This window comes from Diadema setosum, chromosome 18, assembly GCF_964275005.1.
Source record: "Diadema setosum chromosome 18, eeDiaSeto1, whole genome shotgun sequence".
NCBI classification, from domain to species: Eukaryota; Metazoa; Echinodermata; class Echinoidea; order Diadematoida; family Diadematidae; genus Diadema; species Diadema setosum.
The window spans coordinates 26,586,974-26,601,726 of record NC_092702.1 but is presented as its reverse complement, the minus strand read 5'-3'; the positions used below and the strand labels follow the sequence as shown (position 1 = coordinate 26,601,726).

Here is a 14,753-nt window from a genome sequence, read left to right as displayed (position 1 = left end):
CGTGAAGTAAAAACAGGAATCGATTCCATTCCAGATTTACCAATCAGATTTGAGTGCTAGGGGATCGCGATTGATCGCTGTGGTTAGTGATTGATGGCTGCGTGTCATGTTCCAGGGCCACAAGGGACGACCCGGACATGGTGCTGAATTCGAACTGCCTCATTTCACTGACTTAAATGATAATGTGTTGTTCCGTCCACTCGGGTGCTGGAGTAGGGAAGAAGTAACCAGTGTTTTAGTCCCTTCAGTTCGAAAGGATCATCGCCATCATAATGTATTATGGAACTTTAAAAACTATTACGTCCAATAAAGACGGGTGAAAGTACGTGGGAAGCTTTCACGGAACCATCGTCGAAAACTTGCAGATGCCGATGCTCGATCAACTTCTCGATCTACATTTCGACTATTGACATTTTTTGTGTTTGTCTGTCTGTCTGTCTGTCTTTAAGTTTTACTCCTGAAGTCCGCATGATCGTGTGGAGGAAACCTTGACCGTTAATCAAGCGTTTCCTGGAATGGAATATCAACTCACGTAACGAAACGTAATGAAGATTGGAGAGAGCGCTGGTTGCACCTGATTTTGAATAACTTGCTCCTCTATCACTCCCCATTCTTTTTCTGCTCATCTTTTTCAAACAAATTTTTTTTTTCATCCTGAACAGACGCTGTGAACATCTCCATTTTCCCATCCTCCCCGTGTTTTTTTTATTTTTATTTAATGCTTCTTACTTTATATCTGTCTGGTTCATTGTTTTGTGGCTGGTATCATAGAATAATACTCATTACTGTTTCACAGGTGAAGTCTCTGTTTTACCATCCCACGTTGAACTTTCTACCATTTTGTTAAGAAAGAGGTTTTTTTTTTTTCACTTGTTGAATGTATCTCTTTAGAGTACAGACCTTCACCTCTTTCTTTATTCCGAATTTGAGAGATGATTTCTTCGTCATAGATATTTTCATGAGGTTCAATACATATTAAAAATCACCATATAGCTTCCTCAATTAGGTAGTGCACAGTGAATCGTAGGATCCCTTGTTAATGGTATACTTTTAGTAACTATTAAATTGCAAACTTGACTCATGTTAAGTGAGTGTTTGCGTATAAAGTGCATGTACACGTGTGTACTATAGTGCAAACACAGAGTCCTCATTGAAAAAAAATCATTGATCGAAGTTCGACGAAAATGTAAAGTTGTCCAGGTCTAGAATTATACCTCCTTTTCAGCAACAATAACAACTTCAACAAAAATGGACGCACTTGTCATTTTTAGGCTAGCAAACCTACCAAAAGAATGTGATAAAATATCAAAATACATGTAATGAAGACGGACCAAAAGGACGATGACATGGTATACAAGGGAACAACTTTCTCCTTTTAAAGAGTGAAACAAATAAAGAAACAAATCAGTCCCTCTTTTTCTCTCCCTTTTTTTCTCGAAATCTTAAAATGTTTATTTTATTGTTGTTTTGAAGTAATGTCTTAATGAAAAAAGACTGAGTAACCATATTGAACTTATTGTATGATAACGACAAACATATTTCAGACACTAGAGTTTATTAAGCCAAAGTTAATTTTATTCATGCGGCGTATCTCTCTGACGCTCTCAGATGTTATATGTTGCCTGCTCTTTCTAGATGTCATAGGATGTTCATTTTAAGCAAAATCTTACGATCAAGTTAAAATGTTATGTTAAGATCATCTACCCATTTCATGTTGTTAATCTGGCAGGATTCTAACACATTCTGTTCTCTTGACAAAGAGCCTTAAGAGCCTTATCCACTACATTGTCGCCAGTTGGAGTTCCACCATTGTTACACTGCTTTTAGATAGTGAAGATACAGACGTCTTAAAAAGATGAGTGCAATATTACAACAATTTTTTTTGCGGCAAGTGAAAATAAACACAATAAAGTGAAGCAGAAGAAAAACAGACAGAAAGACAAAACAGCTAGATGGAGAAAGAAATGAAATGAGACATGAAAACGAGCCATTTGCTCGTATAACCTATAGTGAATATGCAAGCAAATGAAAGGCAGCTTTGTAAAGAGCAAATCGATTTTGGTATCGCAAATGGCCTGCGGGCAGAATAGCCTCATTTGTTTCAATTTCGCAAAGCTCTATCCGAAGTCTCCTGAATTTGGCACGAATTTGTACGTCTTTGCATATTTTTTTTTTTTGTCTTTCTAAATACGGTAGAAGCGAGGATTTCTCAGTTCGGTCAATATTCTTGTGACGACATTATGTAAACGGAATTCACGGTTTTGATATTATACTTACAGGGAATTGACTACCTGTAACTATGTTCTGGCTGACGAATCCGTTCAATCAAGATATTCCAGATATAATATGGTTATAGTGAAATAGACTGATGGTTTTCGTTTCATCCAGGGACAAACAAAAATGATAACGTGCAAGGTTACAAACGAATTTATTTCTGCTGGAAGATTGTAATTTGGTTTGGATTGGTTTGGTTTTAGGTGGTTTGATAGTGAGGATTAGTTTCTGTACAATGCTTTTCCCATGGACAATGACAAATGAAACGCAAAGTATAAGAATCTTACTATGAAATGAAACAAAATATGCATTAAGACGAAAAAAAAACCCAATGTTATGGTATGGTGAACATTGTCTATACACAAGCTATTAGTATATAAATACACAATTTACATAACAGTTATTACATAGTGAGAGGGGCAAAAGCACAAGACCGACTTGAATGCTCCAACATGGTATCATCTGCTTTGTGTGTGTGTGTGAGTTCGTTTGATTTTTGTATCGCAGACTTGGAAACCTGTCATGGGAATGATTTTGTGATTGGAGGAATAATCATGCATGAAACCGGAATCTCTACGAATGCAGCAGAAGTACAGTAAACAGACTAGAGAGATTTCCTTCGCATCGAAGAAAAAAGCACACCACAAACAACATTTACAAATATAAGGACTTTTTTTTTCTAAAAATGGCATCACTCTTGCATGACTTTGAAGACCGTTTGTGATGTTAATATGCCACGAACTTGTCAAAAATGACTGTACCAACAGTCAAAATCTTCTAAATCCTTTTTTTTTTTAAATTTTGTTCGACAGGTTTCAGTTAGCCTTTTTAAAGTCATATATTCCCTGCATGGTTTATTTAATGTCAGCTCTCCACTGTAACTAACGCTCTTTCATCTAAAAACTTATTTTGTCTTACACGTGATTTGTAAATGTAAAGGCAGTTTAACTCGTATGAGATGGTTAGCACCAGCGTAAGCTTTAGTTGCCTCGGCTTAGTTATATTTCTTTAACCCCTGATCATTGAGACTCCTGACATCTTAATGGGGCGGCCTATAAAAAGACGGCAGGCCGACGTGAAGCACCGAGCAACATTGAGTAAGGTTCATTTATTCGACGACCCGAACGGCACGAAAACGTCAATGGCTTTAATTGGACTATAAACCCGCCTGTCGCTACGTGAAACAACGAGTGTCAAGATTCCTACAAATCGGGGTAGAACATCACCGCAAACTTTCCATATTTCCTGCTTTACTGAACTCCTTACGCATGATTAATTATCAAACGCCGAGACAGCAGAACAAAAATAGAGATACTGAGGTATTTTGTATCAGTGTCCTTGGCATTTAAGCATTAACATTAATCATGTCATGAGCAAAACGAGGGGGCGGTGAGAGCGAACGCTAACAATGAGGCCAAAATTAACGGCCAAACCGATGTATCTAGGTATAGAGAAAAGAGGGAGAGAAAAGGACACAAACGCGATTTATAGAAAGATACAGATATACATTATTGGCGTATCTTTTCTAACAAACTAATGGTTTTGACGCAGATACACATGCGCCGGAGGAAAGGAGTTGAATAAACATTCACTGTCCTACCTAACACATGTCGTAGTTTTGTGCAGAAAAGCTCCACAAGATAGTGTTGTGTGGTCTACAGTGTCTTGAATAAACTATAGCTGGCGTGTAGAATGCAAGCTGTTTTTTTTTTTTTTTTTAGCCCGAGTTGGTTTTGTCAAAACCCTCTCCCCCCCTTTTTTTCTCTCACTTTTACCCTCTCTCTTTTTTCCCCTCCTTCCCTCTATGTGCAGAGCAAGAAGCGCACGAGATCACGCACACACAGAGAGCACACACACACACACACAGTGCACACACACACCCGGCCGGGTTTTTCGCCACTTCATATTCCTCTCAGTTGCAGCTATCTACCACAGACGACAGCAGTGGCGCCCAGCTTGCATTGAATGCGAGTGGGCGGGCTCGGACGGACTTGTCGATTCCAACTTCCCAAAAGCACCCGGCTCTCCCATCTCTGTGCGCACTGGAAAGGTATTAGAGGAATTACACTACTAGTGCGGGGGATCGTCGCCTGGGTGTTTGTTGTGCTTGTTGTAATTTCCTTTCTCACTTTCTTCTCCTTATTTGTTTGGGTGGATACCACAAGAAGAGGGGGAAACAAGTTTTTACTCGGCGTGCAACTGGGCTTTCAGTTGCTTCATTCCTTGGTCGGAGAAGGCGTGCTCAACATTCCGGCGCGGCATGAGCGATCGGCCCCTCGCAAGTTTAGGTATGCTCGCTAAACTCAAACAGATTCACGCTCCTATAAAGTTGTGGACACAACATTCACAGCTGTTGTGCGGTCCTTGTCTACCAAGTTTCCAACCAGTCATGACAATGTCTCGTTCTTTCATTCTTTTTATTGAGATAAAACGGCCGCTGTTGCTTTAGAATTAAGTGTAGTACTGGAATGGTCTTTACGAACAGAGAATTGTGTTTGTGTTAAAATTAAACGTATTTGTGTTCCAGTCAAACATAGGTCAACAATTATAGGGCAACGCAGAGTGACTCAGTGGCTGGGCAATGCAAGTTTTCAATGCTTGTAGACAAGCGTTCGGTGATGATCAAAAAATATACAGGACCTTCGTAGAAACTCATTGGCAATATTATTTATTTATCCTTTATCGAGTCTACGTTTTAAACGAGTGTTGTGGAAAGTCTACGTGCCATCGGTTGCGATCAGGAACATTACAACAAACCAACGCAGAACGTTTACTTGTATCAAAACTAATTGAGACTGAGGAAGCTGTGGTGACTGTTTATGTTTCGCATATTAATCAACTTCATTTTAACCGGAAGATACAAAGTTCCATGTACGACTCACTCGGCACTGATAATTTGTAAAAAGAAGCTTGGTAAAGATTTCTACTCACGTGATGTAGACCGTTCAGTACAAACAGTAGGCATGATAGTCGAAGTAGACATAAACGTAATATAGATATTACCGTCCGAGTAATAGTAATAGCAATAACAAGCTAATCTTATCATCACTAGTGCTGTTATCATTGCAGTAATGCAATAGTAGTGACTAGAATATTTTAAGAATATTTAAATGTGAATTGTAATAGTAGTGACAAGCCCATTTTAAGTATATGCTAAGTGTGTTATGTGAGGCTTACTATAATGTTTTGTATTTCATCGCGGAAATAGTTCAGTAGCATCAAATGGACCTATTTGTACTATGTTGGACGGCCAATCTACTGTTTAATTATCAATTTTATGTGCTTTCTACTGCATCACAAATGTCATTAATACCGAGAGAATAGTAATTACCATTATGTCAGCATCGGATGACTGTAATGTATAATTGTTATTATGAGAGAATTACTGATGATAATGAGTATACTTGCAATTAAAAGTTAATATTGATGGGAGTGATACACATTATAAAGTGTTGTACGTAGTCGCTGTCACTAATTATGGTATTGTAAACATTACGCCATTGTTTTAATTCTTAACGAAAATTAAGTGTCTGTATTATTTGTTTCTTTGGCAAAGCAGTTTACTATCATTGAGTTAAACGGATAGTTTCTTCCGAGGACGTGGTAACAATGTATTCTATACTCACCTGTGCATACTTAATGCAATTTCAGTACATGCATAAGTTGTTGCTAATTCGTGCAAGCTTCAGACAAGCCTCGTCCAATTTTTCCGATTGTCAGAAAAAGTCGTTGGTTTAAAGACATACATACATGGCAAAGTGCTCTATCGCAGTATCGTAAAAAAAACCCAACTGCACAATGGAACAAGAGATTTTGGATCTGAATGCAACCCAATGAATACACGCTTGGACGAGATCTCTCTTTCTCGGCTAAAGAATTTATATGGGTGTCAATTCTGGCAATGATACTGGCAGGCCACTGACGAAAACTTGACGAAAATTTATCATTTATCACAAGCGCCTTTATTTGGCTAAATAAGACCATGATACTATTATCACGATTATGACCAATGTCACTATCATTACCCATGTCATCGTCATAAATCTTCTAATCACAATTATCGTAATACTTATAATCATAATTATTGTAATCGTTGCTACTATTGTTTCATTATCATTATCACTTTTGCTACAATTTTGTTTGCCAACACAGCCTCCACGGAGGATCCGTACACACTGGATATTCACGTGAGCATGGAGGAGGAGGAGGAAGGCGAAGAGGAGGAGGAAGGGGGAGACCCGGATGATGACGAAAGGCGGAGGGAGGCTGAGGACGAGTTGGCGGTAATTGGAGACGACAGCGAGGAATACCCGGGGTCACGGATACCGACCCCGCCATCCTCGGCGGGACTCCACCCGACCAACACCAGCAACAGCCCAAGCAGCATTCTCTCCCAGCTGGATTCTAACACGGAATATGACGCGCTGCCACCCGCCACGCCTCACTCGGGCCACGACGAACCCGTCTACTACATCGGCAGCGGCGAAGCACACGGCTTGCCAACTGCCAAGCACGGCGACGGTCTGCTCCACCGCCTGGCTATCCGTGCGATTCACCTCTACGCCTCCGACACGGACGTCGATACGAACCCGTCGTCGTCGTTGGACGATAGCAGCAGCTTCGGCCCCGAGCACACGGGCCGAGAGGTCCGCCTCCTTATCAACGACAGCGAACCCTTGCTCAGGATTATAGATTACAACTCGGGTGCGAAGTTGCTCTCCTTAAACTGGAACGGCGTGAATAAAGTTTTCCTCACCCCGGCCTGTGGGGAGCAGATAATTGTGATTTCAGTCGGATCGCCAATTTCTACGAGTGGGACTACGCAGCTCCAACATGACGTAGATTTTGTCTTCTTTGCCTGCGCTTCCAGACGACAGGTAAGTCAGTGTAGCCTTTAATATTCTACAAAACTGACAGCAATTGAGGGTGGCACATTTCTCTTACCCTCATATTTTTCTTGTTTCTCCGACAAGACTATAATTGCACCCCCAAAATACACAATAAAGAAAAACAAACAATAGAAAATTTTCCAGAAACAGATCAAACTTCATCAGTATATGGAATGTACAAATGTGCATAAACTCAGAAATATGAATAATACGGAAATTGGTCTTTATCAAAGCAGTGGTATTACCCACTGTGCATTGAAATACAACAGCAACAAAAGCAACAACAAGCAGCGGGTGCTTCTTTTTTTTAACAAAAATTATGAATGCTATAATCATGTTTACTGGTGGAAAAACTCACAATTATGATTCCTAATGTTGGATAGATGGAGCTGTATTTAAGCCCAGTAGTTCACCTGTGGAAAGGAAAATCTAAGTCCTCCAAAGTACATTATCACCATGGTAATGCAGTACTAGCAGTCTTGCATCACTTGTTGATGCTAGTTGTTTTTTTTTTCTTGTTTCAAACGACTAGAGACATTTGCAAAAGATTTATGCACTACATATTTAAGAGTGGCCTTAATATATTCATGTCGTAAATTTTCATTTGCAAATCCATGCGAAAGCGACCGTACACACAAACACACATACACACAAACAAATACAACTATATAACACTGTACAAACAATTCTGTCACGAATATTAGATTTTTCATCATATCGTTGATCTGATGAATTATTGATCAGTTTCCGTGGTAATGTGCCTTTCAATGGCATTTTGTCATGTGACCTCCCATTTCCAACGGAGTAAGGTCTTTAAATGGCTTCTCGCTAATCTCGCGGGCTTGTCTACTATCTTACTACTCGCATGCGTGAAAAACTAAGGAGAAGTTGAGCGAAAGGGTATTAGCTTACATTACTTCTGAATGACATTGCGACGGAGGATTGTGGACAAGAAAATACTTTACACCGCATGCATATACTTTACGAATCTCACTTCCGACGTTAAGTAATGCGCGTGTTTGTGCACGCTGAAATGTAAGATTACTGAACGTGATGGATCGCCCGTTCTGCTACTCGATCAGAAAGGAAGAGTTCGAGCTAGTAAGTGCGCGAGAGACCCATAAACTGGTCCCAATCACAAATCGGATTCGCGCTGTCTGTTTCACGATCCTTTTCTCGACCTCTGTTGAAAGCATGCTTTATCTGCTATCAGCGAGGAAATGAGAGAAAGTATTTGCGAGAGAGAGAGAGAGAGGGAGAGAGAGAGATAGATAGATAGATAGATAGATGAATAGATGAATAGAATGAGAGGGGGAGTGATGTTTAATAAGGGAATGCATGTTACCTCCGATTCGTTCGCTGGGACGTGTTTATGATTCACTTCATTGAAGAGTAGGGCTATTCAGACCTGTAGAAACTAATAACTAGTTATAGAGCGATTACGCAACCTATTGTCACTCCATCAATAGCACCGTCGCATGCAGAAAATTGCCTTTTTCCAAAGCACTGTAAGGGCCAACATCGTTTATTTTCTTTACAGTCGAGTGTCTTTAAAATCCATATTATTGTTAATAATCATATTCGTGCAAACTATGATAACAGATGTAATATGTGTTTCCTATTAATTCAGCTTGAAAGATTTGTCTTCGACTTCAAAAAGAGCATTCTTCAAGAGTATTTGAAGAATGTTTATATTACAGTGTTTTACTTTCAGTGCTTAAGGTTGCATTATTTTGAATCATAATGAAACATTATCCTCACATAAGTTTTCAGCTGTTCGCCATGCCTTCTCTCTGACAGAGGTTCCTAATTCTTCGTGATTTTTGCGTTTTCTTATGTTGGCACCTTTTTTTTTTGTCGTAGACGCAATTATGCGTGTGTGTGTGTGTGTGTGTAAGTATGTATGTGTGTGTACTGATATTGCACTCTAAATACGACACTTTATAGCTTACATCAACCATGGACCTACAACGAAGGTCCATGCATCAACCATTCCACAGAACAACATTCACAATTGCTGTCATTGAAGCAAAGCAGCCACACATTTTTGGAAGCATGGTCAGTGTGTCGAATGCAGAGGACTGGTCACTTAAAAATACAAAAAAAAAAAAAGGTTTAGCTTTTACTTTCAGAGCAAGGCCGTGTCGGCACGTAGTTGTACCTGATGTGCTTGTTTTTATCTTATTTGGCGTCCATGCAATACCATACGTGTGTGTATATAAACATGCCTGCTTGTGTGTTTTTGTGCGCAACGTGAGTGTGTGAGAAGAATTTACGCCCACGCCGAGGTTAAATCATGTCATGCAAATTCCCACTTTAAGATTCCACCCTTTCCAGCCGGTCCGCTGATCATATTATCAACCTAAGTGAATTAAGTGATGCGAATTTCATAGATACTAAATAAAACACGGGGAAATAGAAACGCCATAAAACTTTCTGCAATATTCACGGGAGGAAAACGGCAAAGGGTGTATATGTGCCTCGGGATTAACATAATGTGTCCTTTGAAGCAATCAACGTGGAATATGATATCGAGCTCGAAGGCAGAAGAAGCCCTGTTACCAAGGATGAAAAAGAATCATGCATTACCCGCGAAAGATCACATCAAGAGAGATAGAGGGAGAGAGAGAGAGAGAGATGGAGAGAGATGTATTTTTCCTTTGCGGTTGATATTCAACCATAATTTAAGACCACCACTGAATTAAGATGTCATAGACGATGTAGTTTCCATTGATATTGACAGAATCAGAATGAAAATCACTTTAACCGTCAAGTTAACACTATAATCTAAATAGTAAGTTAGGTTGTATAGTATAGTTAGTGGTGTAATGAAATGACATGAAAATTTCATCAGAATCAGAGAAAAATTATGGAAATAGAATGTTTGACATGTTTTCAGGGAAAAGTATCATTTTTTTTTCATTGAACATAACAGTTGAATTATGCAAATTAACCGACACGATGATTTCCTCAGTACTCATCCATGCATTGATCTGCACAAATATATTTTTGTATATCGATATAACTCAGTAACTTAGCCCTTCCCTTTGAAACTCGCCATTGGTGTAACCACTCTAATATTGTAATGATATGAGGATATGAATTCAAGCGTTTTCATTACGATGTACCCTCTGCACTCCGCATTGATTCCCTATCCATAGGTACGTGGGTGAGATTTGTGCACAGTTTGGTTCATTGACACAGAAGGCGTTAATGAAAAGGAAATCAGTGGAGTCTGTGTTTAGATTCATATGAGACTTCGGGTCTTGTGAGATAATAATCTCTATCAGCTCATGTATGTTTTACGACCAGTCCCGCTGTTTTATGGAAACATTATAAAGAGTTTAAAATATAGATTTCCATTATAACTTGTTCATTCTATCACAGGTATTTAAGTTTAAAGTAACTTTTACCGTTCTGTTTATGTGTTTATTAATTGTTATCGTATCATCAGTTCTTTTTTCTGGGGGGTGGTATTCATACGATGCTAATCACACAAAGCAACAAAACAGCAGCAGCAGCAGCAGCAGCAACAACAACAACAACAACAACAACAACAACAACAACAACCTTTTTATTAGACTAATGAGTGGTGTGTTGTCACAAATATATGAAACTTATTCATTTCTTTTGTGAAGAAAAACCTTGTGGATATGTAGGGCGTCATGATATCTCCATAGAGATATCATCACCTATAATTCCTTGAATTTAAACTAAATATGGAAGCAGAATTAACCGAAATGGAATAAAACAGTTTGTAAAGTGAAGTGATTTCAACATACACGTCATGTTTGTTTGTATTTTTAGCGCATTGCATAGTACATGCATACAAATGATCTGAGAATTGCCCGTGAGAAAAGCAAATTGACTGCTCGTTGCATGCGCCATGTAATAGAGACTACTTATCCAATTTGGGATTTAATAAGGGAGAACAACAACAACAACGCAACTCCATGGCTACCAGTTTCTGGGAAAAGAGTAATATTCCATACAAGTGTGGCCATTGTTTGTTCTGACATGTCTAAAACGAACCAATTTGCCTCGAATGGACCCATACCGCGCCGAAATCGGCGGGGGACGACACGGTAAGCGGAGCGGGTCAGCACAATGTTACACGGAGCGGCGTTATTCAGCAAGCCCGTGAAGTACATGAATATGTTATGATCTGAGTTCGAGCTTGGCAGGGTCAGATTTTACAATTAAACATTCTAATGTTTAACCCTTTTAAAACGAGTGTAGGCCTATTTTATCCCCCCTTGTTCGTTGACGAAACTATGCAGTATCAAAAAAGGTGGAAAACAACATTAAAATTCCGAAAACATTTGCCTCGTCTGCAAATGCTTTTTTTAAAGCTGTCGATACGATACTGAATGTTCCGTCAAACGTTTAGTTTAGATTTGGTTTAAATTCAGTTTACATTTCCTGCATTTACACAGCAGCTATTTACAAGCGCAAAGCTCGCCCGACATACCAACTACTATAAATGCTCATTTATTCTAAAATTGAATTCAGCAAGTACATGTAAATGACTTCCCTCCCCCCCCCCCCCGATCTATATCTAAAATACAGCAATACATGAATTCCAGTGTTCACGCTGTAAGTTGTTTGCCATGGCGGGACAGCCTCGATCAAAATAGATGTCAGGAGCATATCGGGTCTTACAGTCTTGCATGAAAATGGAATGAGTGAAATTCTCCATCGAATGTGCCCTTCATATGCCCTCATAAAGGAAAGAACACCGCAGAAATGAAAAAAAAAAAAGATAGTTAAGCGTCCAGTCAAAGCTCCATGGAGCCTTTCGCTTATCCTGTTCAAGAACCTCCTCAGTTTATACTTCACTGATCGTTGCTGATAGGCCTTTGACCTTTTTACGAGACCCAATCATCTAGATGTTCCGCGTGGCTGTTATTAAAGTAGAAAGAAAACTGCTGTACAAGAGAATTTGAGGCGGTCCTCGTTGACAACGTGCCACGAATATATTTTGAAATTCTTTTAGGTCTCAACCTCTTAAGGACCATTCTATTGTATATTTATACCACATCACTTTGTCCTACCAAAAGATTCTAGAATAACTCCGGGGGAAAAAAAATCACGACAATACCGGGCTGAAAAGAAGTAATTGGTTATGATTTATGGGGGGATTTCTATCTACAAATGAAGTACTACGTTTGGAAGCATGACTCGCTTTATTTCAAATTCAAATTCAAATGAGATATCATTTCCAATAGGCACACTTTTGTTGATAAAAGTTCAAGGAAAAAGTGCAGTGTATGCAGCAATAATATATATATCCAAAAAGACTACCACTGCTATCTATTGGGCATAGCAAAACGGGTAGAGGGACGTAATGCACAGGGCGGAGATGGGGCGGGCACGCGTACACTTTCCCTCATTAAAATCTCGTATTTCATGAGTAAGCAAGTACCTTCTCATGTTTGGATCTCAAAGTAAAGCCAAAGCAAACAAACCAACAGACATAAGGTCAGCATGTTTAACTCCAAACTAAAACCCTTACCTTGTCATCTGCTATCATTTGAGATTTGTTAATGGATTTGGTACTCCAACTCAATAAAAGCGCAACGGAGCGCCAGTGTTACCTTTTCGCTCTGCATTTTGATTAACGCTTATCACGCGAGAGAAAAAAACGCTAAGTGCAACGCACCAACAGGTCTGTGCTCTGTACGTCGCGCATGCTTTTGCATCCAAACTTCCGTTCGTTCTTTTCCTGCTTTGTTGCAGCGACGCATTTGCAGAATCCGCAACAGTGACTAGAGACCGCCTTCAAAATCAAGCATCCTCTTAAAGGGATCGTATAGTTTTGGTTGAGACCTAGTTTCATGTTTCTAACATTTTTGGTGAGATAATGAGAAACCTCTTATGAAATATGAAAGAGCATGTAATTCTATGAGGAATTCAACGTTTATTTGATGAAAATTGGTTTTGAAATGGCTGAGATATCAAAAAAAAAAAAAGCAATTCTAATAAAGTGTGGGACCCACACTTTATTACGATCGCTTTGTTTGACTTTGTTTTTGGATGTTTCAGTCATTCCAAACCCGATTTTCATCAAATAAACTTTGAATTCCTCTTAAAATGGTATGCTCTGTACTATATCATAAGTGTTTTCTTGGTATCTCACAAGAAGTTAAAAGCCCACTTCTCATCTCCACCAATACTGTACTATCCCTTTAAGATGGCAATCTCCTGTATTTCTTTCTTATCAATTTGATTAAATAATAATAATAATAATAACGATATTGCTTTTCAATTGTATATGATAAGTGTATCGTATTGCATGATCAGTAGAATGTGATATTTTTTCAATGTACCATATATTTTTGGAAGTTTGTAAGTTTGTAATGTTACATTTACTTTATGAAAAAAATTAAAAATTCAAATCAAGTCAAATCCATCGTTAGTTGTCTCTCTCTCAGCCGCTGTCCTCCGTGTCCTTCTATACAGCTTTCCAGTGGAGGATATAAAAACGTATACTCTTGCCCTCCCTTTACTGGTTTCAGAGGAGGTCTGTGTTGCCATGGCGACAGGAGGAAAGGGAGAAGAATAGAGGCAGAGTCACAAATCAGCAACAACCATCAACGGCGCGAATGTAGTGACGAACTCGTCAGTGTTAAACATCGCAATATTTTTGATTTATAAATATTTATGTGTGATATCAAATAGAGAAACATTCACTGCAACCTTCCAATGCACTAACCGTCTCCCTTGAAGGTGCTCTTCATGAAAGGAATTGATGAAAAGCATTGTATGAGAGGCATATGGAGTACAAACACCCACAGGATGTGCAGGAATGAGGGTTGATAAACTTGGGGATGATGTTTTAATTGCAGAGGTTTCATAGTAGTGTGCGGCAACTGCATGATACATGTAAATATTATTAACACGTGGCACGACTCTCAATTTGGAAACCAACTCTTAAACATTCAGGTTTGCATTTTGAAAATCTCTCCTCCCCCCCCCCCATCCAATTGATATGTTTAATACTGTGAGGGCGTATCTCTCTCTGTCTCTCTCTTTCGTAACTCTGATATGCTTTCACAACAGTGTTACCAAAGTTCAATTCATTAAAAGCTTCTGTGAAGTAATTCAGAAAGACGTATGTTCTAGTAGAGGCATCAATGTTGTTTACATCTCTGCATATACATAGTCTGTCAATTAAGAGAATTTTCAATTAGATTTGTTTTCAACAGAGCCGGATATTCAACTTATATTATATATCTATATCTATATATATATATATATATATATACATATATATATATATATATATATATATATATATATATATATATATATATAAATATATGCATATTTGTATGTATATATATATATATATGTATATATATATATATATATATATACATACATATTATGCATATATATATATATAGAGAGAGAGAGAGAGAGAGGGAGAGAGAGAGAGCTTTCAACCAAAAGGCGCTTAATCCATTGAAAAACGATGGATTTAGCGAATTTTGGAAGCAAGCTCTTCATATATACGTATATATATATATATATATATATATATACATGGCAATATAATAATCCACCTGCGAAAGTATCAGCCTTTCA

The 14,753-nt window shown here is 38.6% G+C and overlaps 1 protein-coding gene across 1 annotated transcript; it reads left to right on the top strand.

The window, feature by feature from the left end:
- Positions 1–4,534: 4,534 nt before the first annotated feature.
- LOC140241421 (uncharacterized) lies at positions 4,535–13,774 on the top strand. The gene is made up of 3 exons (XM_072321152.1): positions 4,535–4,562; positions 6,427–7,151; positions 13,682–13,774. Exons 1-3 carry the CDS (start codon positions 4,535–4,537, stop codon positions 13,772–13,774), a joined length of 846 nt encoding a protein of 281 aa, XP_072177253.1.
- The last annotated feature ends 979 nt before the right edge of the window (positions 13,775–14,753 follow it).

Bases quoted from the DNA above. Each gene is read 5' to 3' on its own strand.
- LOC140241421 (XM_072321152.1), top strand. From the start codon at position 4,535: ATGAGCGATCGGCCCCTCGCAAGTTTAG. The intron at 4,563-6,426 runs GTATGCTCGCTA...TTGCCAACACAG, and splicing joins TCGGCCCCTCGCAAGTTTAG to CCTCCACGGAGGATCCGTAC. The intron at 7,152-13,681 runs GTAAGTCAGTGT...TACTGGTTTCAG, and splicing joins CCTGCGCTTCCAGACGACAG to AGGAGGTCTGTGTTGCCATG.